At 51.0% G+C, this 25,079-nt stretch overlaps 9 protein-coding genes across 9 annotated transcripts; 5 read left to right on the top strand and 4 right to left on the bottom strand.

The window, feature by feature from the left end:
• The first annotated feature begins 539 nt into the window (after window positions 1-539).
• VE01_01242 (uncharacterized protein) lies at window positions 540-2,765 on the top strand. The gene is made up of 2 exons (XM_018270767.2): window positions 540-924; window positions 981-2,765. The coding sequence occupies exons 1-2, from the start codon at window positions 798-800 to the stop codon at window positions 2,567-2,569; spliced, it is 1,716 nt and encodes a 571-aa protein (XP_018134371.1). The 5' UTR covers window positions 540-797; the 3' UTR covers window positions 2,570-2,765.
• Window positions 2,766-2,982: 217 nt separating this feature from the next.
• On the top strand, window positions 2,983-10,377 carry ATG2 (autophagy- protein 2). The gene is made up of 3 exons (XM_059463341.1): window positions 2,983-3,509; window positions 3,586-9,996; window positions 10,060-10,377. The coding sequence occupies exons 1-3, from the start codon at window positions 3,345-3,347 to the stop codon at window positions 10,075-10,077; spliced, it is 6,594 nt and encodes a 2,197-aa protein (XP_059320049.1). The 5' UTR covers window positions 2,983-3,344; the 3' UTR covers window positions 10,078-10,377.
• A 526-nt stretch (window positions 10,378-10,903) lies between these two features.
• On the bottom strand, window positions 10,904-12,769 carry VE01_01240 (uncharacterized protein). Its single transcript, XM_018270765.2, has one exon. The coding sequence runs from the start codon at window positions 12,640-12,642 to the stop codon at window positions 11,104-11,106; it is 1,539 nt and encodes a 512-aa protein (XP_018134369.1). The 5' UTR covers window positions 12,643-12,769; the 3' UTR covers window positions 10,904-11,103.
• Window positions 12,770-12,940: 171 nt separating this feature from the next.
• Window positions 12,941-13,992, top strand: VE01_01239 (uncharacterized protein). Its single transcript, XM_018270764.2, has 2 exons — window positions 12,941-13,370; window positions 13,424-13,992. The coding sequence occupies exons 1-2, from the start codon at window positions 13,052-13,054 to the stop codon at window positions 13,822-13,824; spliced, it is 720 nt and encodes a 239-aa protein (XP_018134495.1). The 5' UTR covers window positions 12,941-13,051; the 3' UTR covers window positions 13,825-13,992.
• A 777-nt stretch (window positions 13,993-14,769) lies between these two features.
• On the bottom strand, window positions 14,770-18,093 carry VE01_01237 (uncharacterized protein). Its single transcript, XM_018270762.2, has 4 exons — window positions 17,664-18,093; window positions 17,253-17,519; window positions 16,708-17,203; window positions 14,770-16,656 (listed from the first exon to the last, which is right to left on the bottom strand). The coding sequence occupies exons 1-4, from the start codon at window positions 17,901-17,903 to the stop codon at window positions 16,316-16,318; spliced, it is 1,344 nt and encodes a 447-aa protein (XP_018134503.2). The 5' UTR covers window positions 17,904-18,093; the 3' UTR covers window positions 14,770-16,315.
• On the top strand, window positions 14,816-16,213 carry VE01_01238 (uncharacterized protein; the record flags this gene model as incomplete). The annotated part of the gene is made up of 3 exons (XM_018270763.2): window positions 14,816-15,467; window positions 15,527-15,943; window positions 15,998-16,213. The coding sequence occupies exons 1-3, from the start codon at window positions 15,261-15,263 to the stop codon at window positions 16,211-16,213; spliced, it is 840 nt and encodes a 279-aa protein (XP_018134496.1). The 5' UTR covers window positions 14,816-15,260.
• Window positions 18,094-18,492: 399 nt separating the features above from the next.
• Window positions 18,493-20,853, top strand: VE01_01236 (uncharacterized protein; the record flags this gene model as incomplete). Its single annotated transcript, XM_018270761.2, has 3 exons — window positions 18,493-18,697; window positions 18,749-19,735; window positions 19,814-20,853. 3 exons carry the CDS (start codon window positions 18,493-18,495, stop codon window positions 20,416-20,418), a joined length of 1,797 nt encoding a protein of 598 aa, XP_018134504.1. The 3' UTR covers window positions 20,419-20,853.
• A 252-nt stretch (window positions 20,854-21,105) lies between these two features.
• On the bottom strand, window positions 21,106-23,416 carry VE01_01235 (uncharacterized protein). Its single transcript, XM_018270760.2, has 2 exons — window positions 22,249-23,416; window positions 21,106-22,186 (listed from the first exon to the last, which is right to left on the bottom strand). The coding sequence occupies exons 1-2, from the start codon at window positions 22,773-22,775 to the stop codon at window positions 21,160-21,162; spliced, it is 1,554 nt and encodes a 517-aa protein (XP_018134501.1). The 5' UTR covers window positions 22,776-23,416; the 3' UTR covers window positions 21,106-21,159.
• A 368-nt stretch (window positions 23,417-23,784) lies between these two features.
• Window positions 23,785-25,030, bottom strand: VE01_01234 (uncharacterized protein). Its single transcript, XM_018270759.2, has 2 exons — window positions 24,722-25,030; window positions 23,785-24,666 (listed from the first exon to the last, which is right to left on the bottom strand). Exons 1-2 carry the CDS (start codon window positions 24,935-24,937, stop codon window positions 23,875-23,877), a joined length of 1,008 nt encoding a protein of 335 aa, XP_018134502.1. The 5' UTR covers window positions 24,938-25,030; the 3' UTR covers window positions 23,785-23,874.
• Window positions 25,031-25,079: the final 49 nt, after the last annotated feature.

Below are 25,079 nucleotides of genomic sequence, written 5' to 3'. Positions count from 1 at the left end.
CTCTTGCGCCTGCCTGGTTCATGGCTGGTAGACAAAGAGTATTACGTAAGCGCCACTTTTTGCAAGGCTATGTAATCAGTCGGCCCATCTGGATCTAAACCCACTCCTGTCAATAACATCCATGTCTACTAGTTGAGCTGTTTACGGCATATTCTTCAGAGAAAGTTGTTGAAATATTTATATCGAGTAAGCCGCGCGAAATTAATGATTTGAAGCTGGGTTATGCAAAGCTTGAATCACGGTTTGAGGAACAGCATGCCACCGTCACTCGGATTAATCACCTCGACCGAAGGCGGTGACTAAACGTAGGTAGTAGACGGTAATGCACGTCGAAATGATATTTATAGGGATCTAATTCTATTGAAGACGCGACTATAGACATATAAGTTTCGTCGAATTCTCATATATTGTTACAATGTTTTACGCGTCCTGTGACGTCATATTGCAAGGCTGTACCCCGCGACAACACGTGACCACCAATGTGGCATGTTGGTATTATTTGAGGAGATATGATATTGCACGTTAAGATAAGCAGGTAGTCGGCAGTTGAATAGTAAAACTATCTGACTCACGAGTTGAGTTGCCTAAAGTGGAGTTTAAAATCTTGTCCTCTCAAAGTGGCAGGAGGTTTGCAAACGATGACCAACTGAAAACGGTCGTTGATCTTACCCCGCCAAACTCCCTGACATACATATAAAGTGCAGGTACGATTTCACATATGCACAATAAACACCCCCACTCCTAAAAAGGCTTAATAAATTTTCTTCCTTATTTCAGAGGCCGTGCCAGCGATCAAGATGCCTATGCCAGACGATGAGTGGGAAGAGGTTATCCAGACGGTGCCGTCCGTGGATGAACCATTCATCCAGAAATACCTCAGCGGACGAGAAGCATTAATCGCCCAAGAAAAGAAGCAACGTAGCGGTAATACCCATTTACACGTCCCCATTGAAGGCGTCAGCTTCTAACAACCGCGCCAGACTATGCATTCCGCCAATCCCTCTCCCCCATCGCCCGCGATGCCTGCGCAATCGTCTCCCGCATCCGCGACGAGGAGCGCGACACGATCTGGACACCGCAGCTCGACGCCGCCGTGGCATGCGAGAGCGAGACGGCCGCATACCCCGGTATGATGTTCGGCCTTGCGAAGGAGACAATGGAGAAGACGCGACTGTGGAAGATAATCAGACAGATGCCCAAGGGTGCGCTGCTGCACGCGCATATGGACGCTATGGTCGATTTCGACTTTCTGATTGACGAGCTGATGCGGACGCCGGGGATGTGTATTTTTTGCGAGACGGATTTGGCGACGCCGGAGAAGGCGGAGAATGGGATGTTGAGGTTCTGCTTTAAGAGTGCGGCGCCGAAGGAGACGGATATTTGGAAGGCGGATTATAATAGTAATGATCCGGTGCTGGTGACGAGGGCGGCGGAGCTACATCCTGGTGGCAGCGAGGGATTTATAAAGTACCTGAAGAACAGGTTTACGATTTCGAGAGAGGAGAGCTTGCAACACCACCACGGTGTAGACCATGTCTGGAGGAGATTCCAGTCGATTTTCGGCATGCTTGCTGGTCTTACGTCTTACGAGCCGATTTTCAGGGCATTCTTGCAGAGGATGATGCATCTCCTGAATGCAGATGGAGTCAAGTGGGTTGATTTACGACTTGCTTTCGCATTCCAGTTCCACAAAGAGGGGAAGGAGACCCCAGAAAAGGGGTACGTCGGAATGTTCAAAGTCCTCGGCGAGGAAGTCGAGAAATTCAAGGCATCGGAAGAGGGCAAGGGGTTTTGGGGGTTGAGGATGATCTGGACAGGTCTCAGGAGATTGGACCTCAGGTGGGTTATCGAGGATATGGATAACTGCATCGAGGTTAAGCTGGCGTATCCTCACCTAATCTGTGGCTATGATCTCGTCGGCCAAGAGGACATGGGAAGGCCACTGAAGGAGATCTTGCCTGAGCTCTTCTGGTTCCGCAAGCAGTGTGCTGATGAAGGAGTCAACATTCCCTTCTTCTTCCACGCAGGAGAGACGTTGGGTGACGGCAACGATACGGATCAAAACATCTTTGATGCCATTCTTCTTGGAACCCGCAGAATTGGACACGGATTCTCACTCTACAAGCATCCGCTTCTCATCGACATGGTGAAGGAGAAGAAGATTCTCATCGAAAGTTGCCCCATTAGCAACGAAGTATTGCGCCTCTGCACCTCGATCATATCCCACCCGCTCCCTGCGCTCCTTGCTCGTGGCGTGTCTTGCTCACTCTGCAACGATGACCCTGCGATCCTTGGTCAAGATACCGCTGGTTCGACGCACGACTTCTGGCAGGCTCTTCAAGGGTGGGACAACCTTGGTCTAGCAGGTCTGGGCTCGTTGGCAGAGAACAGCGTTCGGTATGCGGCATTCGAGGATCAGACCAACGCCGAGTGGCTCGAGGGCATCAAGCAGGGCACTCTGGGCCAAAGTGTTAGGGGAGAGAGAATGCGGGAGTGGGCGCTTGAGTGGGAGAAGTTCTGCCTTTGGATCGTGACGGAGTATGGGGATGATGCAGCTAGTAAGGCTTAATGTGTGGGTTTATTGGCGTCTTGGGAGCGGACCAGGGGACAAGGAATATTCATCATAGATGGATCCCCATATTTCAACACTTGGGGATGTAGAATTTGTTACTGTTAAAATATTATCCAAAACAAATATGATGACGTCTATGTGATATGATGGCCTGTATGTCGATACCTAGAATTTCGGACCCCGTATTTGTAAGGTGGTTGGCTGTCTCATGACACATGGGCAGCTGTTGCGTGAGAAGGGTATTGGAGCGGAGCGGAAACACCACTGACCGAACCTGACTAACCCTGACCTGGGCGGGTGTGCTGATACCGAGTGCCGCCCCTAGCGCAGCGATTGGTTATCGATAACGCTAGGCGAAGCGGCACCACCCAGGTAACCCCCCTGGTAGCTCACCATCATTCACACCAGCCAGCTCACAACCTCACCTAACGGACTCTGTTCTTTCTCTTGGTCTTATTGTCGCCTCTTAATATCCTTAATACTGCGGCAGTAAGGGGACTGAAAATGTGCATTCTGGCCTAAGAGGATTATTGTTATACTTCTGCACATACCCTAAAACAGATCAGACATGCGCGGCGGGGAAGCGGCGAAGACGCACCACTTGTGACGCTAGACTTGGAAGCGTCCTTTGAAGGGGCGGTAGTGGACCGCACGTTACGAAACTGATATTTGAAACAGTGCGAAGCTATCACGAAGCTTTGTTACTGCTGGGATTGCTATAACATATAGCCAGAGCTACAGGCCGCGGGGCAGGCTCCCAACGTCCGCGGCTATGGCTTCGTTCCTCCTCCCGACGTCGATACAGAAGCGGCTGCTACGGTATGCTCTTTCGCGGCTGGAGATTCTAGATACAGATGCGCTGGATCTGGACCGCCTGGACATATCATGGGGCTCCAAGAGCACTCTGGAGTTCCGCGATGTGGGGTTGCGGTTGAAGGTAACGGCTCCCGATCACTACTCTGGCGCTGAGGTGGCGTGTGCTAGAACTATGCTGACTATGTATGAACCGTTAGAAACTTGGAACTATGCTCAAACTACCCCCGAATATCGAACTCGCGAAGGCCCAGGTGCTGTTGCTCCGTTTGACTATACCGGTCGATATATACAGTAGCCCCATTGTGGTGGAGGTTGATGGGGTGGAAGGGCATATAAAAGTGTCACCTGAGGGCGAACACGGCATCGCGAAGGGGAAGTCTACGGCTGGACATGACAGGAAACAAAGTAAAACTGCAGACGGGTCCCGGCCAGGCGGGCCAGAATCCAACGATGATCCAGGTTCTCCGATACCTACGGTAGCGGATCTAGCGCAGTCATTTATACAGACCGAGACACCGGAAGAGAGGGCGGAACTGGAAGCAGCCATCACGAGCCAGTCTGTGGCTTCTCTGAGCGACGATGGAGACGACGACTCCACAGTTGGGACTGGGGCGGCCCTGGCGTTACCAGCGTTTATGGCAAATTTCTTGAAGGGTATCGTCGACAGACTTCAAGTGAGGGTCCGCAGTATCAAGCTGAATCTCGATGTGGATATTCCTGTCGAGTCGCTGGGACAGTCGACAATGGACCCAGTTACACTGCAGATAGACATCGAGGATATAGATATTGAAGGTGTTACTTTCGGCACAACAGCTGATAAAGATGAAGGGAAGGTTGATGCGGAAACTCCAGTCTTGCCACTCAAGGATGAGAAGAGGCTAGTTAGCCTCAGGAACCTTCGTGGATTTCTCATTTCAGATGCTGGGCACTTTGCGAGCCTTGCGCGCTCGTCAGGGATGCCATCTCCTGCGGCAACGCATTCAGACTTGCGAAGTCTGAAAAGCCAGAGCCTTTCCCGACAAGGCTTCAATGCCAGGTCTGATATAGAATCACCACCACTGTCAGTTAGAGATAGCCTCTCTACATCAAATCTCGCGTCGTCACCTGTGCCCCATGACGACGAGGTGTCAAACCCAGCGGTGTCAAACCCAACGTCGCCAGTAGTATCCAGCATTGGCCACTCCCTGGAAGCATCAGGACGATTTGATGACGCGCCGGAAGATGACGACCACCCAGATGCTATGGACGAACTTCCAGCCGATATGATGAGCCACAGCATACTGGATAACTCCAAATTTTTGGATGAAGTCGCTGAGAGCCAATTTTTAGATGACGGTAGTGGTGAAGAGAGAAACGACTTTCCATTTGGAAGTGTTCACGAGAAAAAGCTGTCCTCTGAGAAATCCCCGCAGTCTACACCACGGGCGTCCATGTTTTTGTCCTCGGATAAAGGACTTCATAGAAGCAGATTTACCAATCCTGCTTCGCTGGCATCGAGCTCTAGGCTTGATCCTCGGGGAGCTTCTGTTGCAGGGTCACAGATCAGAGCTCCTGGGATCGTCCGCCCTCATGCTGGGGTGGCAAATTCAGAGCCTGTGGCTATGCACAAGAGCGGCCACTCCCACTATGAGGAGACATTTGCTTCTATGCCGAATTTGACTGGCAAAAGGTCAGGCCCGCCGTCTGATGTCAGTGACTCGCCGTCGGATTATGAAAGCCTGGCGGAGTCTAGATTGTTTACCCACGAAGATGCTGAGAGCATGTATATGAGTGCGTTGTCTCACGGCTCGAGGCACGAAGAGGCACCGGGCGGATACAATGTTCCAGGCAGCGATTCGACCGAGGCTCCGGAACCACCCCGGACTCCAGAACTAGGGGGAAGTTCTGGAGCTGAAATGCCGTATCGCCCTGATAGTGCCGCTGAAAGCATACTTGAAGACGGAAAATATGAGATTCCTGTTCCTACCGAGAAGGCGAAATCTATCAACTCGGAATCAGACTTCACAGCTGAACCCGACATGCAATCAGAGACACCCACGGAAGATCACTTTGATGCATCCATTCCGCCGATAAAGAAAACAGAAACCAATATCTCCGAGGCATCCAATATCTCCTCGGATCGAGATAATAGGATGGCCAAACAGCTGTTTAGCCTGGACCATGTTGGTATATATCTCCCTCCTACAGCTGACGGGAACGGGACATTGGACCAAGCCACTGCAACAGAAGCTGCTGCTATGGAAGCGTCTGCTCGAGCTAGTATATATGGTCCCCAGGCGTCAGGATCCCGATTTTTAGCACCAGATTTGCCTGGAGCATTCTCCACACCCTCAATCCGAGCTCGTGAACGCCCATCTGTTTCTGAACAAGATAAGCCTAAGAAACATGAGCTTCCGGCGAAGGAAGATTCCAAATCTACCACCATCGAGATAGTTCTTGGTCAACTATACGCACAGGTCGATGTTTCTGTGGCACGGCTTCTTTTCAAGCTATTCCAAAGCATATCTGCCGTATTTGAAGGTAATCAGCGAAGCCAAGCTTCAGCGCCAGAAGAAGAAAAGGACGTTTCACCGGTGTCAGTTAAGTTCCATGCAGATCGTTTCTCTGTAAAATTTCTGGAAAGACTGCCGGGCACGAGGATACCGGATGCCCCCTTTGGGGAGGAGTATGTGGTCAAACCTCCAAGCTCTGACGTCTTGCTGCGGACTACCTTGAAGGGGCTTGATATCAGTTATGATATTTCACAAGCCTCAACAGCTGCTTCTATTACGCTACAGAAGTTCGTATTTGGCTATGCCAAAGAGAATATACTCTCATTCGATGCAGATCTCCGTATGAGAGAATCTGTCAGAGATCTAGCAGCTACGGCTGGTGTTGATGTATCCGTCAAAATGTTAAAAACTCCAGTCACAAGTCGCTACAGCATTTTTACTCTGCCAATACACTTATCCATCAACCTACAGAAGCTTGACGAAACATTCAGCTGGTTTGGTGGCCTGAGTAGTGTTCTGAACATGACCAGTTCTATGGCATCAAGCGCTACGATGACAACCTCGAGCCCTGCTAAGACAAAACCTCGAGGCGTAAGGTTCGATGCCCCGATAATGCCAGACGATGAGTCGGTGTCGTCACAGACCAAGGTCGATGCCCGAATTGCCGGATTTGTACTGGATCTTATTGGTAAAGACTGCAGCGTTGGTCTCGATACGACAGCCGTCAAAATTGTCAGCCGCGATGAGGGTATTGCAGTTGCCATTGATCAAACGAAGATAACAGGGCCCCATCTAGCTACCTTTTCCAACGATGAGCCCGCGATTCGCGCAGAACTGACTGGAATGCGACTGGAATATTTGGAAGCGCCAAAAAGTGCTGATCTTGACCGATTACTGGCTTTAATTACACCGTCAAAATCGAAATATGACCGGGACGATGATATCTTACTTGAGACCCTTCTGCGGCAGCGGCGACAGGGGGCCGTTCTCCGAGTAAACATAGATCAGTTCAAATCTCGCGTTGCACATCTGGAACAGCTCAAATATCTGCCTGATCTGGGCGAAGAAGTCTCCAAGCTCTCAACTGTAGCCAAGTATTTGCCTCAAGATGATCGACCTGGATTCCTCTCTCTTGTCTTGGTCAAAAAGTTTGATCTGAAGGTGGATATTAATAAGACAATTGGCAATTTCCAAGCACGGGCAACAGATATCGAGGTTGCCCAAATAACCTTACCGGCACTTGTGGCTCTGTCAATGGATACTTTTACTGTCCACCGAAACGACACCGAGGAAATAATATGTGCTGCCACGACCGTGGAGCTACGCCCAGCTAAAGATCGATCGCCTGCAATCATGGCACGTATGATCGGTGATGAAATGGAACCAGTCATCAAACTCAAGCTCTGGAATCTACGATTAGAGTACAATGTGCCTACCCTGATGACTCTTCTCGGCCTCAAGGATAATGCCACTACAGAAGATATGGCTACTGGAATTGCTGCGTCTGTGGCTACGTTGACAGACCGCAAACAGATATCTCTCGCAATGCAGCGTGGCGAGGCCAAAGAAAAGGGACCAAAGAGCCAGGAGTCGAAGGCATTGACTGTGGATGTTGCAATCCGAGAATGTATTTTGGCATTGAATCCTCTGGGACTACCATCAAAGATTCTAGTGGTGATGACTGAAGGCCACGTCTCGGCAGTGCTGCCAGAAGATAACAATACAAATGTCACCGCAGAATGGGGGAAAGGCTCCTTGGTTGCCATCGATGATGTTGCAAACATCACAGCGCCAACCCTTGCGAACAAAAGCAGGCGGCAATCATTCGATGGTGGAAGCTCTCAAGTCGCTGATCTCTGTTCACGTGGATTTGTTTGTCTTGGATATGTTGCGTCCGCCAAGGCAATTGTACGGGTATCAACAGGCAAGAAACCGGGTGAGAAGAATATTGATGTTGAGTTGCTTGACGAGCTGTTTGTTCTGGAAACTTGCGCCGATTCTACACAAACGCTTATTGCTGCACTCGCTGCGTTGGCGCCACCGTCCCCGCCTAGCAAGGAAGTCAAATACCGCACCAAAGTCATGCCGATGCAAGATCTTCTTGCCTCATTCACTGGAGACGCCTTCGAGAGCAACAACCCTGCGGGAGATTTTAACTTCGACGATGAGTTTGGAAGCCGCCTTGGGAGTGATATCAGCGACAACTCGAATCTCGACTTTGACTCTCAATATTACGCAAGGCCAGCCAACTCATTACGAGAAGATAGTCTAGGCGAGTCATCCCAACACGGCTCGCTGCTTTTCGATCAATACAACAATCCAGGCCAAGACACAGACGATGGCGTTCTCCTCGAAAGCTTCTCTTCCAAACAACATGTACATATAAATGAAGAATTGGATTTTAAGGAGGATTACTTCGGCAGCGGTTCCATGGTGGAAGGCACGGCGCATCGGTGGAATTCGGCGAAAAACATGTACGACAAGTCGGATACGTATAAAGTACGGGAGAGTCCTTTGAAAGTTTGTGTACGGGATGTGCATGTAATTTGGAACTTGTTTGATGGATACGACTGGCAGGCAACACGAGATACAATTACGAAGACTGTTCAAGACATTGAGTCGAGAGCTAGTGATACGCGTGCACGAAGAGACAGACGCTCTACGGCTGTTGAACTAGATTTCGAAGAGGAAGAAACAGTCATTGGCGACTTCCTGTTCAATTCCATCTATATTGGTGTTCCAGGCAATAGAGATCCAAGGGAGCTGGCTGCAGCTATCAACCGAGAGCTACATGATAATGCAACGGAGACCGAATCTCTAGCGCCGACAACAGTTTCAGCTTCCCCAAGCCGGCAGGGTGGACCACCCAGAGTTAAAGGGAAGCGACTTCGACTTAACAGGAGCAAGCATCACAAAATCACCTTCGAGCTCAAGGGCGTCAATGCGGATGTTATTGCATTCCCACCTGGATCCGGTGAAACCCAGAGCTCAATCGACATCCGTGTTCACGATTTTGACATCTACGACCATGTTCCAACTTCTACATGGAAGAAGTTTGCTACGTATATGCACGACGCCGGCGAACGTGAGTCAGGTTCGAGCCAGATCCATATTGAGTTACTCAACGTCCGCCCCGTTGCCGAACTTGCCGCATCTGAAATCGTGCTTCGGGCCACTGTGCTTCCACTTCGCCTACACGTCGATCAAGATGCCTTGGATTTCATAACTCGTTTCTTCGAGTTTAAGGACACGTCAAACACACCTTCTGGTGCTCCGTCGGAACCACCTTTCATTCAGCGCGCAGAAGTGAACGATGTCCAAGTCAAGCTAGACTTCAAGCCAAAACGCGTTGACTACGGCGGCCTCCGCTCTGGGCACACCACGGAATTCATGAACTTTATAGTCCTGGATGAAGCGAACATGGTGCTTAGACACACGATCCTCTACGGTGTATCTGGTTTCGATAGGCTAGGCAAGATGCTGAACGATGTTTGGATGCCAGAGATCAAGCAAAACCAACTACCAGGAATCCTTGCGGGCCTAGCACCCGTACGCAGCCTTGCAAACTTCGGAGGCGGCGTAAGAGACCTAATTGAAATCCCCGTTCGCGAGTATCGGAAGGATGGGCGCCTGGTGAGGGCTCTCGGAAAAGGCGCCGCAGCGTTTGCCAAAACGTCTGGCACAGAAATAATCAAACTTGGTGCCAAACTGGCAATTGGGACACAGACAGTGCTCGAGGGCGCGGAAGGCGTCTTGGGAGTCTCTCCAGCTCCACATCATCGCACTGGGGGAGATTGGGACAACGATGGAGACTCTGACTCCGATGAGCCGCGCCTGGTTAGTTTGTATGCCGACCAACCTGTGGGTGTGGTGCAGGGCCTGCGCGGTGCATACAAGAGCCTCGAGCGCGACCTGGTCATGGCACGAGATGCGATTATTGCGGTTCCTGGTGAGGTTATGGAGAGCGGGAGTGCGGTTGGTGCGGTCCGGGCTGTGGGACGGAGGGCGCCGACGGTTATTCTGAGGCCGCTTGTGGGAGGGACGAAGGCGGTCGGGAAGACGCTGTTGGGGGTGGGTAATTGGGTGGATCCGGGGAATTTGAGAAGAGTTGATGATGTAAGTTTCTCCCATTTACTTTTACGCTGCTGTTGGTCAAGGAGGTATACTAACTGGTGATAGAAATACAAACGGCATTAGTACGTGCCTGCTGGCAAGGAACGGAGGTTATGATTGAGCGAAGGGGGTAGCGTGCATGATGTTTTTGAGCGAATTAAATTGCATGGGATATTGGAGTTTAGATGGCGTTTAGGAAGATCATTGTGGAGGGATTGAGTGTGTGGTTTTATATTTCACCACGCCATGGACTGGCGCCTGCGAGTCTATAGTGCGGGTTTTTTGGTAAATCGAGCCACGCTGCTACTAGAAGAATTGGGTTTGCGGCGGCAAGCCGGATCTGGGATAGTATTTTGAGATTGGAATAAGATCGTATAACAGCTATTTCACAGTGACTATATTGATAAAGAGAGCCAGTGGGAAATGTGTATAATTATTGGGCCCCTTTTGCATCCCAATGCTCTGAGCCGCCTTTCTCCCAATGCCCTCCTGACAGCTGGGGAAATCATCCGCTTTGCATCAGAGAATATTACCAGGGGATGTCTTAAAATCCGTATACATCTTCTCCTTTGACCTCGCGGCTTCTATGTCTATATTTAAATCAAGCTTGTAAAAAATGGAAGTCGGCCTTCTCTCATCAACCAAGGAGAAACGAAAATACACTCAGTTGGTGCGTTAGTAGTGATAGGTTTGACAACCGCAATCACGACCTGTAAATTGTAGTCCACGACATTACCTGGTCAAGATAATCATGGTACTGAGAGTTTCAAACGGTGACATGAAAATCACGACAGGTAAGGGCGGCGACGAGGAGTAACACTAGTGGCGGTCATGAGCTTTCAAACGGCGACATGAAAATGGCAGAAGCGGTGATGAAAAAACAAGTGAAACACTTTTCTCAATGTAACGCAGTGTAACGGTGACTGGTTGGTGTTATGTCTCGAGGGTTCTAGACATGATGGCTGGCATTCATTTCGTTGGTGTTAGGGCGGCCTTACACAAATCGAGAAAACAAACAATTTATGAGTGGGACTAGAACCCGTAAACTGACGTTATATATTCGTTCCATTATATCAGAAACTCTTGTAACACATCTCTCGCTATATATAATTACAACATACTCTTTGGCATCTGCTTCATCGCCTGTCTAACTCCAAGATCACCCAGAACCTCCTCTGCGCCACCTAGAATAGCATCGAACTTATACGTTCTGTGGAACGCCTCGACCACTCTGCCCATTCCCGTCTGTGTCAACCCTCTGCCTCCGAAAATTTGCACCGCCTCATCGGCAATCTCGTGCGCACTCCTCGTAGCAAACATCTTGAGCAGGCCAATCGGGCCAGCCAAGTGCTTGGCCTGCTCCGAATATGGCATCTTGGTCATCTGGAAAGTGATGTTCTCCAACCACGCCTGGTTGGCCTCGACGTGGGCAATCATCTTCGCAAGCTTCGCGCGCACAACGGCCTGCTCATTGAGCTTCTTGCCGAAGACGACGCGCTGCGCCGCCCACTTCATGCACTCCTCAGTCACGGTACGAGACCATCTGAGGACAGAGTTGACCATCATCCAGCGCTCGTGGTTGAAGTTGGACAGGATGACGTGGATACCCTTGTTCTCAACACCGAGAAGGTTCTCCACGGGCACCTTGACGTTGTCGAAGGTGATGAAGGTGGTTCCTGCAGCGGCGGAGTAGGCGGTCTTGATGGCCTTTGTCTCGACGCCCGGGCCTCGCTCGATGAGGAGTACGGAGAGACCCTTGTCGGTCTTGACGCCGGTGACGAAGTAGTCGGACCATACGCCGTTGGTGATCCACTTCTTCGTGCCGTTAACGATGTAGTGCTTTCCATCAGGAGTCTTGACGGCGGTGGTGCGGATGCCAGCAACATCCGAGCCAGCGAAGGCCTCGGTGATAGCTAGGGAGATCTTCTTCTTGCCACTGAAACACTCTTGTGCAATCTTGTTCTTCCACTCCTCGTTGTTGGCGAAGTTAATAACGGCCGTCAAACTAATCGTCATGCCTGCCATGTTACCATCTTGGAATCCTCTCTGGAATGGTCTCGCAAGCTCCTGCCCGACGATGGAGTCGTGGAAGTAGTCAAAATCGTCGCCCATCATAACCCCACCAAGTAACTTAACACCGTGCATGTGCTTTCCGGGGCCTATACGCATGTGGAGAATACCAGCTTCTGACATACGGTTGATGAGCTCCTGGCTAATATGTGCGCCAGTCCGCTCAGACTCTTCGGCCTCGGGGGTGACGTATTTGTCTACAAACAACCGAATCGCCTTTTGAAGCCTACGATGCGAATCATTGTAGTAAGGGCTGTGGAACTCGGGTCTCAGCCATGTCGGCTCGCCGTATGGGACAAGGCTTAGGTCGCCTTCTTTCTTCTCGATAACTTCGGGCTGCTCATTCTCGAGGGTGCCGATGCAAAGGTCGGAGTATTTCTGGAGGACTTCCTGACGATGGAGGTTGTAGAATGCCTCTGTTGCGTCTTGGCCAGCGACTTGCTTAAGGACGAACTCTCCGCCGGGATGGGCGTCGACGAAGTCGGTCAAATCGTAGACCTTGTGGTCAATAATTACCCAGGTAGAGTCCTCGGTGGTATGTTTCGCCACCTCGGCACGAGTGAGGTTATTTGAAGACATTGCTAAAATGAACGATGCGTATTCGAAAGTTTGAGGGAATGGAAAGGAGATAGAAAGAATAGAGCAAGATATAGCAGTAATAAAACAACAAGCCGAAGCAGTTGGAGTACAATGAGCGTGGCCTATGGTTGTTCCCCAAATCCGTCGGTGGGGACCGCATAATCCGGGGTAGACGGCAAAGGACCGAGGCATAACTGGCCAATAGAAACACAACGATTTCACACTCACATGCCCCCCGCCAAGTCACGTGAATTACGACCTTTGGGACGCGCTTTGGGTCGCGTCTCAAAAGGGCCATCAACCTCAAACTGATCGAAGCAGTGAAGCAGCAATTTAAGAGCCAGCAAATACACCCAGCCCGCCCAATCACCCAACAACTCACAGGGCTACTGCATGTTCATAAGCCGCAATGTCCGCCGCTCCAGCCCCCACGATCCTTGACCTGAAACTCGCATTTCTGCGCTCTCAAATCCAGGCTCTCTCCGCTCCACTGAGAATCCCAGTGAACTACCAACCTCCTGATGAAAACCAAGCCATTCGCCAACGAGCCATAGATGACGCTCTCTTCCAACTTAACGCCCGTATTCAAGAACATGCCAAACTCGTCTACTCCGCGCCGGCGCAGCGCCATGTCGCCGAGCAGGTGGACGCATTGTACTGGATGGCTGGGGAGCGCGACGTCAGCGGGGAGCTTGCGCGGGGTCAATTGGAGCTAGGGACAGATTTTGGTATGGATGCGCTGTGAACTGGAATAGAATTCGACTTTGCTAACTGTTGGCAGCGGCGGATGTCAACATCACGAGTCTCCCGGATGCGTGGGAGGATGAAGAGGAGGTTGCGCAGCGCCCAGAGGAAGCGCAGCGGTATGTAGAGCTAGCTGCGCACATTAAGGGGCTCAATGATAGGCGCACGGAGTTGAGAGAGAAGGTTGCAAGGTATAAAGCATTGAAAGGGATGCTGGAACCGTTTGAGAATTCGAAGGAAGACGTTCAGGGGAACCTATGTACGAGGGATGGGGAGGTGGAGGCTGAATTGCAGAAGATGGGGATGCTTATGGCGCGGGTCAAGGGCAGGCTGGAGGGGTTGGAAACATCACAGAACCAAGGGGATGAGGAAATGGACCTTGACTTCTTGGACCAGGAGAAGAAGGCGGATCTGCTACTAAAAGATATTTTGCGGTAATAGGCCATCCTCGATGATTTGATATGACGAAGATCATATGAAAATTATACTACGATACCCTCTTCATTTGATTTCACGGTAGATTTCAAGCAGGCGTGACAGCTAATGGTGAGATGCAAGGATCGGGATCCCACTGAAAGCGAGAATCCTCAACCCACAACGTTAAACATAGAAACACGAAACAATTTCGGCGCTGCTACACCCAAGCTGATGCGGGTCTTCTGTGCTGCGCTGGGTGAAAGGCTTCTTGGGTGGAATGATGCTGGCAGTGCTGCCCTTACGTTGTTGCCGTCGAGACGCTATCGCCGTCAATATGCGGCAGAATCCATCAGAATAAGAATGAGGAGGAATGTCATGTTAAAGGGCCGCCTCCGATATTTCACAAGGCTGCATTATACAGATATTACGATAGGCGAGACCGGTCAACGTCTTAATGGATGTTTATTATGGGCTGTGTGAGGAAACTGACCGGCAGCGGGATGTCAAGTTAACTGTCATCTAGGTATTCTCCCCGCTATGTATTCTTGTCACCAAGGCATGCTGTCACTTGCCTGTAGCTAGGATGTTGCTGTCGAGACGATGTTGTTGTCGCTGGGCATTCTCATAGGACTAAAAGATAAAGTATATCTAACAGATAAAGTATTGAAATTAGATCTCCCTGGTTTTGTTAGTCGGACGTCTACATCTTTTGCGACCTCGTTTATGTATTTCATTGCCGCTGCTCGGTGGAAGAGTTAGTACTCAATCTCTTCGTCGCTGAAGAGAACACTAGTGTGTTCCGTACCTCATACAAGTGCCTCGTTATCACATTCTTCATATGCCTCTTTTTGAGCACTTACTATCGGGTCAGATATTTAGCCGCATTACCAAATAGCAAATGCGATCCGATACGATTGCAATGGATTACAATATACAAAACTAACTTAAATAGCTTAAATGAGGCAATCCCCACTTCCCATGGAACTTTAGTATCAAGCTCAGCGCTAGGCCTAGGAAACCGAGTGAATCCGAGCAATGCCAAGCCCATCCCCAACGCCTACCAATCAGCGACTCTCCACGCCAGCACTGCCTTACGAATGCCGACGCCATGGTAGGACACCATTGAAGCTGGCGAGATTTGGAGGCTCGGATTCGGAGCGCATTCTGTATTTGAAGGCCATGCTGGAACATTGCTTGCGTGGTTCCTGAATATTTTCGGGCAGTGCGATTACGCGTCTCGGGTTCGATGGACAGTTTGAGAGTTGAATGCGTGGATGGAGATGGAGGATGAGGTGTATATAAGAGGGTTCTAGAGCGTGGAGGATGAGGCGATACAGCACACAGTTCAATACATCATTCTTCTGCCTCAGTTATTCAACCTGAAATCTTTCATCCAGCACTCTTTCCAGAAAGTTCCTAGTTACTCAACCAATCCAAACCCGTCAGACATCGTCGAGATGGGGGAAAGCATTTGGACCTACGACCCCAACTACCCGGTCAGCATCGTGTTTGCAGTCTTCTACGCCATCCCGATGTTTGTCCAAGGTTACCAGACCTTCATCAGATACCGCAGCTACTACTTCTGGGTAGTTTTCGTTGGCGCCTTCCTGGAAGTAGGGGGCTATGCCGCCCGCACCGTCGCCATCAAGCACCTTGACCAAATCGTACGCACCCCCTTAAGAAGCAGAAATAGAGACCACATCACTGACCTCCACCTCTACAGCCCCCCTACGCTGTCCAAAGCTCCCTCGTAATCATAGCCCCTATCTTCATCGGCGCTGGCGACTACATGCTCGTCTCCCGCCTGTGCCTCGCCGTTCTGCCCAGCCATCTGACGCGGATCTACGGATTCTCGACACGCAAGCTGACGCGGATTTTTATCACCTGCGATATCATCAGCTTACTCATCCAGGTGTCGGGTTCGGGCATTGCGTCGTCGGGGAACTGGGAGGGGAGCAATGCGACGCTTGGTGAGAATGTGTTGATTGCGGGGCTAGCGACGCAGTTGGCGGCATTTCTGTTCTTTGTGGGGATCCTGAGGAGGTTCCATCAGTTGGCGAATACGGAGGGGAGAGCTGATGCGCCGAGAGGATGGCGGAAGGTGTTGTTGGCGGTGTATGTGTCGTCAGGTTTGGTCATCGTAAGTCTGAGGTCTGGTTTGTATCGTGGAGCGTAGTTGCTGACAAGATTCCAGATTCGCTGTATTTATCGCCTCATTGAGTTCGCCCTGGGGATTGACGGATACCCATTCGAGCACGAGTGGATGTTCTATGTCATGGACTCGGCGCCGATGCTCATAGCAATTATCATGTTCTGCATCTACCACCCTGCAAGGTACTTGCCAAACCAGCCTTCGGAAAAGATGACCGATGATACCCAGCTCGAGAGCCGCTTGGTGTCTAAAGTGTAGATAGAAGTTGGATTGACGCAGAAGTCTTGGAGAGTCGTAGAGTTGTTGTGAAACGAATTTTGGAGCTATTATATAGATGATGTCTATGTCTTATTAAATTTCCTATGTCTTCTTAGCTACAGTTAAACCAGATGTCATTGCCATTGCTTTCCACTTTTCACGGGCATTATTCAAGATCTCAGCAGGCCATCGGACAAAATGTCGGAATTCTGGGGGCACAGATCTCTCAATGGAATCAAACCAACTGCATCGGTTTATAAGCTGGTTTGTGGGGAAGGTCTTGTCGTATTCCCGCTCGAGCATCGGTAACAGGACCACTTCGAGGGCCATAAAATGAGCAAGAAGTATCTGTCCGACAGTGTTGTTGGGATTTGCAAAAGCACTGAAGTTGGCATCGCTCAACATCCCCATGACGTTGTAAATGCCGACCAGTCTCCAGTATCCTTCGAGAAAGTCAGATATGTACGCTTTTATCCCATTAAAGTGCAACTTACCTAGCTTTGAGGATGCTTTGATGCCACTGACCACATTTGTAAGTTCGCTATAATAAAAGCTATTGACTTCATCCTCAAGAACAAAGTTCAAGGCTTCTAGGGATGCTTCGGCCCCTTCTGCAAGAGCCATATCAACGAACGGAAGGTCATCCAGCCTTGGCTCCATATATCTCAGATGGGAGTACCAATCTATGACGAAGAAGGCGATCGAACTTTGGCTTAACAGTTGTCCTGATAACATCACGCAACCTCGCACCATTATCAGAAACTCGATTAGGCTGTCGCTCATAAAAGCCGATTGGAAGGTGAGCGAATACATCGTCGCCAAGAGAGCATCGCCATCAGGCTCTTTTTCGGGTTTCTTTGACAAGGCCTTGTTAAAACCTTCGATGGCGCGAACGCGATGCGAAAGTGCTGCATCACTGTAGTCGACGTTTGTTATAGCACTGAGATGAGTTGCGGCTAAGCCAAGCATTGAATGCATCAAGTAGTCATACTGAGGGCGGTTAATAAACCCCGTCTTACAAATCCATGGGTTTACTCACATTATGAGAAAATGCAGGGACGGTCTGTATCCAAACTTGAGAATTATTCACAGGTAAGTGGGGATATGCATTTAGAATAAAGTGCTGGAAAAATCGCATATCATCCATAGTGAAGAGAGTGGGTGTAGACTGGAGGGCAGCTGAGGGACGGGTAATCTGCCTGCGCAGAACAGTCATTACGTCCAACTCATGCGGCAGGACTTCGGGGTATTTGCATTCAAGGCTCCTCCTCAAGCAGTTGAGACAAGAAGGAAGTGTTTCTTGACACTATATGATATTTAGCTTGATGCTGGACTGGATATACGGAAGGCGCGACCGATGATATAGAAAGGAACGACCGACGAAAAAGGAAAGCATGACCAGCGACGATAAAGGAAGGAATGTCAGATGAAAAAGGAAGGCACGACCGACCTTAATTTTCCTCCTCTTGCAGGAAAAGCAGCCACCACGTGATTTCTTGTGCCCCTTTCTCGGTCCCAACTGAGAGCTACTTCGGGGTTTGGGGGGCTCTAGCGAACTAGAGCCCCTACTGGGCACTGATTGCACCGCATCGGATACCAAGTCTATGTCTCCGAGGCTGTCATTTAAGGATGCCGACGATGGAAATGGCGAGGTTCCTCTACTCTCGTTGCCTTGGGCGTAATCGAACATGTTTATCCCATGTAGTTGCTTGTGAGCCTCTTTGTATAAACCGGGCTAAAGATAAGCTCTTAAACCACTGCCGAGAATGCCAGTAACTATACTACACCACCAGGAGCTAGAGCATTCTTTTTGTGGTATTCTTTGTTAGAATCTAGAGTCATTGGCTTGGCACTGCGCAACTGCTGGCGTAAGGCAGGTGACGACGACACTGTGCTGAGAAATAAGCATGGCCCAACCTTTCCGACTGGTGTCTCGCTTTGGGCACTTTACGGTTGAAGGGGAGGCTGAGCGGCCAGGGAACAGCCAATTAACGGCCAGATACTTAAGGGATGGCGCCCTGTCATTGAATGCTGGCAGTACATATTTACAGGTGAGAAATTGAAAATTGAAAAATAAATAATAGTAAATGAAACCCTCAGAGTGCGTCGATATGATATTATCAACCAAATTGATGATATGAGAGTCTGTTGAGTTATGTAACGGTGATAATTCGCAAGACGTTATAAGCATGAAATATATCATAAAATACTAGACAGAATACTACAGAGACTCATATAATAATATCACAAGATAATGCATAAGTCTTCAAACTTCTAGAATGGCTACTATAATCAGCTTTCAAGTGGAAGTTGAGGTTTGGTGCCTTCTGGTCGTCTCGGCGTCCAAGCACCTGAATGAAGGTGCTGGCGTCTGGCGGAGCGCGGCCTGGAAATTTAGGAATACGATTAAAATAAATGTAAACAGTAAACAAAAGCGTGAACTTCTTCTTTTGCTCTTCAAGCATCAACCTCAAAGGCGCATTTGTGAGTAACGGTGATTGCTCTCAGGTACAACAGTTACTAACTACACCGTAGACCACCGGCGAAACCTCGGGTCATCAGCTTCCTGCCGGATAAACATGGCACCGACTTCCGGCGATGCGCCGAAAACTCTCGGCGCTGGTTGGCGCACCGACGACGAGAGCATCGTCGCCGACCTCAACGCTGAGAGATTAGACAGCGCATCCCGGTCCTCGTCTCCCGACACCGTGATATTCGACCCCGACTTCGCGACAGGGACCTTACTACGACGCCAATCAGGACACCGAGCTTCTGGCCTCTTCCCCCTCCCCCCACCACCAACCCTGGGCTCCCAGCCCGACAATACCCCGTATAAATTTCCCACGCGTGCCGCCCCCCACAAGCTCACCGAAGCTCCACCTGAGGCCGCCAGACGCTATACCTTAGGCCAACCGCTGCCGGACCAGCCGCTCGAGTTCCCCGTAATCGACACGTACCGCGCGCCGCCCCAGCCTCACCGTCAGCCTCCCCCAACGCCAAGATTCGCCTGTGCACCCTTCGATAAACCTCCACCACCACCACCCCAATCACCGCACCGCAGCAACACGACACCGAAACTGAAACTCCTCCGCGGCTCACCCGAGCGCTCCCCCAGCCGAACGCAGAACCCCAGCTCGCCGCCTCGCTTCCGGATCCGAGGAAACTCCCACGCGCCTCCCCAAAACAATATGAGCTACCAGAACTACCTCGACACACCACAGACCGGATCAGCACCTGGACCCCGCCAGGCCCCATCGCCATCGCAAGGAATGCCTCACGCGAACGGCGCCAATGGCGTCCCTGCCATGCCGGGGATGATGGGCGGACTGCCTACACCGGCTGGTCATCAGTCGGATCTCAATGTCATCTACAATATGGTCGAGACGCTGCACAATGAGCTCGCTGAGACGCGCGCACGCAGCGAGCGTATCGTAGCTGCTGCTGGGATTATTCGCGCCCGCGCCCTCGAGCAGAACCTCACTGCTGAACAGATCGCCGCCGGCGTCGCTGCTGAGCTTAATGGTACGCCCTACCCTTCCCCCCTTCCCCCCTCCCCTTCTCTCCTCCCTTTACCCATTGAACCCACTAACACACCCCCAGAAGGCACCAAAAACCTCGAAGAAGAGAACTCCCGCCTCCGCCACGCCCTCTCGCACGCCACCCACGAAGAAGCAGCCTACAAGACCCTCTGCGAAGAATTCGCCGTCACAATGGGCAACGCCCTCGAGCTCGGGCACGCCTACAAGCTCAAGACCACGCTGGACATGTGCGCATGGCACCGTTCCTACCGCGATCAGCTCGCTGCCGAGCGCGCCGAGAACCTCGAACTCCGCTGCCGAATCAGCGATATGCAGGCCTCTGCAGCGAGGGGGATGGAGCAGATGCGGTTGTTTAGGAGGGGCTGGGATAGGAGTGATCTCGTGATGGAGATGAGGGCTGAGATTGTGAGTTTGAGGCAGCAGGCGAGGGGGTGGAAGAGAGTGGCGCTGTCGGAGTTGGCGAGTGATGATAGTGAGTTTAGTGATGATGATGATGTGGTTGATCCGGAGGAGAAGAAGAGGTTGAGGAGGGTGGAGGAGGAGAAGAGGGGGAGGGAGGAGGGGGAGAGGGGGGAAGGGGGGGAGGAGGCGGATGAGGAGGGGGGGGCGATGGTGAAGGCGTTGGAGGGGACGAGGATTGCGGGGGAGGGGGAGATTACGATATGAGCTTCCTTGACTACTTGCGAGGGGTTTATTTCCTGAGAAGAGGTCCGTTTGGCGGCGCATTGCATGAAGGGTGTCTGGGTTAGCGTGGAGTTGGGGGGTTATATTTGTTTGAGTAGTTATGGGGCGGGCGCCGAGTATGGTTGCCGCGTTCGTATGGCTCGGCGGTGTTGTGGCACTGGTCGATGCGGTTATCTTGCTTTGCATTTGTATTATAGGAATCTTACTACAGAGGAGGTCTGCCGATGATGGCACATGACCATACAAGGAATGGAAAATTTGCGGATTATAATTCACATCGCTTCAAGTTGATTGTATTACAGGTCGTCACAAATTCACCACGGCATGGTAGTCCAAAGACATTGGAAGACTGTGACTGAAAATGGTATGGCACAAGACCATACAAACAATGGAAAATTTACTGATTATAATTCACCCTGCTTCACGTTAATTGTATTACAAGTCATCACTAATTCATCACCGAGTCATAGTTCATGCGGGCACCATAGTCCACAAACGTAGGAAGAACGAAATGCAACTCTATACAAAACAGTCTATAGTACATCTACAGTGTCTATCCTCTATCTCGCGACAGAGCACACCAAGTAACAACACTCAATACAGAATATATATCCCACCCACCACCGAGCCCACCATTCCCATCCCAGGTCCAGCCCGCCCACCCAAAACGCCCACTCCCATACCAAATAAAAACACATTTATATGCCACATCATATCCAAACACTACGAACCCAAAATACTCTCCTCATCCTCATCACTAGTAATATCCACCTCCTTAACCCTCTCCTCCCTCATCTCCCTCCACGTACTCCAACTCAACACCCCAAACGCCACCACAATGAGCCCCCCCCCCACCACAGCCGCCGGTCCGAGCGGCACCCCCGTCAACGCCCAATCCGTCGCCGCGACCAAGAAAATCGTCAACAGCGCCGCGACACTGCTCAACACGGGGCTCGTGAGACTGATCAGCACGAGGAAGCTGCCGGAGAACGTGGCGTTGGCGAGGACGCTGATGCACATCATCCAAGCCGCCTCGCCGCGGGGGAGGGCGAAGGGTTCCAGGCCCGTGTAGTGCAGGATTGGGAGGGGGATCCAGAGGACAAGGAGGGTGAAGGCACCGATGAGGGAGCCGAAGGTGTTGGCGAAGATCATGCCGCGGCCGGGGCTGCAGCCTGTGGGGGGGCAGGCGAGGCGCTTGTAGAGGACCTCGTAGAGGCCGTAGAGGATGGAACCAGCGCCTATGATGAGGTTTCCTGCTAGGCGGTTCTTGGCTTCTGTGTCGGAGGCGGCGAGGGCGTGGGCGTCGGGGGGGTTGGTGGGGTTGGGGGATGAGGTGTCTCCGTATGCGACGACGAGGACGCCGATGATGGCGACGAGGACGGCGAGGGATTTGTCGGTGCGGAGGGGCTCTTTGAGGAGGGGGACGGAGAAGGCGTAGGCGAAGAAGGCGGAGCAGTTGTAGATGGCGGTTAGGTCGGAGGGGGTGGTCATGTTGACGGCCAGGTACCAGGAGCCGCCTGCGATGGTGAGGGCGGTGGTTACGCCGGCGGTGGTGCGGAGAATGTAGGGGATTGGGGAGTGCTGCGTGCGTGGGGGGGTGAGGGATTGGGATTCGACCATCTGGGCGGTGGTGCGGAGGAGGTAGACGTGCCGCCGCCAGAAGGTGAGGAAGGGCATGGAGCGCTTTTGGAGGCGGAGGCACATGAGTTGGAAGGGGTAGAGGAGGACCCAGGATCCGTGGGTGAAGTAGCTGGGATGGTTAGTTAGTATGGATGAGGCAGAGGGGGAGGGGGGGGTGTTGGGGGTACATACAGCATGCAATACGCCTTGTCCCATCCCAAGTCCTTCTGGATATAGACAGCCGTCTCGGTCTGGATGACGAAACTGATCAGACTAATGCCCAGAAAGAAGGCCGCGTATGTGTATTTCTTCTTCGTCTCGAGGAGTGCCTGAGCATCAGCCGGGCTTCGACTCCGCATCGTCGAGCGGCGACTAAACGTCGTATGGGCTGGAGTTATGGGAGGACTGTCCCTCGCGCGACCTCTCTCGTCGTCCGATTTATGGAGCAGCGGCTGCCCTGACCGGCCATCCTTGTGCCTGTTATACGGGGGTCGTCGCTCGCCCATCTCGTCGGTCTCGGATTCGTCTTCGTGGTGATCGTACGGGGAGTCTTCGAAGGAGCGTGGCTGGCTGCCTCTGCGGTTCTCGCGTGCCCTTATGTCAGCCTCTGAGGCTGCTCGTGAGGAAGCGCTGGATTTGGCGGGCTCGGAGTTGTGGCCGTTGGAGAGGTGTGAGGCATTCCGGGAATGAGAGGGGGTCTTTTGGAGATTATACGACATCCATGCGAGTTGAAGTTCTGGAGGATGGCGTGGGGTTGTTCAAGGGTCACCGCAGAATCATCAATGAATGGGGGTTCGAGGATTTTGTAAAGTGTTGTCTGGTGGTAGTTTGGTTGGTAGAGGTGGTTCTGGTGACAGTTTTGGTGGTGGTTTGGTTGGTAGAAAGGTGGTAAATCTGGTAATGTGGTAGGTGGACAAGGTTTTAGTGGCGTTGTACTGTACTATACGGTACAAATGGGTACAAATGAGTACGCCAAGAGGGCGACACGGGGGCAATTTTGGGGGAATTTGGGGGGATCTGTGCGTGTCTTGGTTGTCTCTTGGTGGTGTCTTGGTGATGACATGGTGGCTGATTGGCGTGGGTTCAGGGAGACAATGGGGGAAACAAGGCTGACATCTCATGTATTCCCAAGTACCACACGTACCGCAAGCAGTACCACCACAACACCACATGGACCACAGTGAAGACGGCAGCTGTAGGCGGAGGATGAAGAGTAGAAAATGCAGAAATCTAGTAACCGACATCCCTGCGAGGCGAAAATCCCGTAGTAAATCTGGCTGCTCGACCCAAATTGCAAAACTCTCAACGCTGAGCAAGAATGAGCCGGTTTAAATGCTACGATTGCCGTTTTGACAGGCAAATATCAACGGATCAGCCACACGAGTCCATGAGTCCTTAGGCACACGAACCTTAAAAGGACCCCACACTTGCCATCGATCCCTGCCATCCCTCCTTCAGTCATCATTAATATGAGTGAAATAAGTCTAAATAGACTGTAAAAGTTTACCTATAAGGAACGATTACACAGACAGCTTCATTGTCTGAGTTGAGTCGCGTGAGGAAATGCTTTCAGCCTCCAGCATGTCATGGAGCAATTAGGTAGCAGCGTTCGAATGCACGAGGAATTATGCATTCGAGCGGCCGCATCATGTGAAAATGACTTTTCAGGCTGAGAGTTGTCTCTCTTCCGTCGACTACACTCTTATGACCAACTAAAAGAACTGAACACGAGAGCTATGATTTGTTAAGCCGTTTTAAAGGCTGCTAGGGACTATGTTAGGTATATTAAGATGGCTAGCATTCCTACTAGAATCGATTTTAAACCACACCTGATTTCAAACTAGTCTCTAACCTTCTCTGTTTAGATCTTCTCTGGCGTAAAACTTTTTGAGCAAAGACTTGATCATGTATAAACATAAATAGTACAAAAAAGATTAACAGAGCAGAAACCACGATAATAAGAATAAGAACAAGGACAGATACCCAACGACACATCTGAGTATATTCGCCCCAGTTCCCAGAAACGCTAGGGGCGCTTTGCACTGCGAGCTCTACTTGCATGGCAGTGAGCGCCGTGGACAGTAGTAAGAATAGAGCCAGGAATGGTGCTAGGACCCTGCCAAGGTACTCATTCCACTGAGCGTGAATATGATGATAGGTCAATCTTCCTAGCAAGAAGCGCGCAAACCAGTTCAAACGGGACAAGCGGATCTCTCCATATTGATAGCGAGGCGTAACGTTATCGTCATCAATCTCTGCGAACGGAGCGATGAACTGTGCAAATCGCTCGTACGTGATGGGATGTGCCCCGTCATTAGTCGGTATAAGCCCTAGCTCCGTACTCTGGGCTTTTCGAAAATCGATTTCATATTTTATAAGGTAGGAGTATGTTCGCAAGAAGCCTGTCGCGGCCCGCCTCACCTCTTCGTCTGTTTTCTCGACGTATTCCCAGAAGGCAGATGAGAGGAGATACGCCGGGAGAGGTTTGATAAATATCTGGTCATAATGCCATACGAGGTGAAGGTAGGCATTCTCGGTAACGGTAACGCTGCGGCCTCGGGCCGCTTGGAAGTGGAGGGGAGAGATGTGGCCACTGTCTGGCGTGACTGCCTTGAGCGATGGTTAACATATGTTCCTGACTCATTAAGTCATTTATCATACGAACCAGCCAAAGATATAGAGCTATCTTATCGAGATTTGGAGCTAAAAGAGCTTCCCTGAGGTATTTTTTTAGAGGAACGTTGTCAAGGGATGTTCGAGCCTGGCCAGGGAGGCAGTGCAGGTCGTCTTGACGAGCTCTGTGGAGGCTGTTCTCGCCAGTCGCTGATGTGACAAGCGAGAGGTCTTTGTTAAGTTCAATTTTGGTATCGATTATGGGCATTGTTACGGTTACCACAGACTAGGGGGACAAGGAATTCCAATGTTGAACTTTGAATGTTCCGCCAGCAACCACCCATATTTCTTCAAGTTCTTCAAGTGAGGCTGACAACCCCTGTACGATTCACCTATAGGAAATTGTCTGT

This window comes from Pseudogymnoascus verrucosus (genome assembly GCF_001662655.1).
Source record: "Pseudogymnoascus verrucosus strain UAMH 10579 unplaced genomic scaffold scaffold_3, whole genome shotgun sequence".
Classification (NCBI taxonomy): domain Eukaryota; kingdom Fungi; phylum Ascomycota; class Leotiomycetes; order Thelebolales; family Thelebolaceae; genus Pseudogymnoascus; species Pseudogymnoascus verrucosus.
The sequence above is the reverse complement of the archived record's forward strand: the minus strand, read 5'-3'. Positions and strand labels throughout refer to the sequence as shown.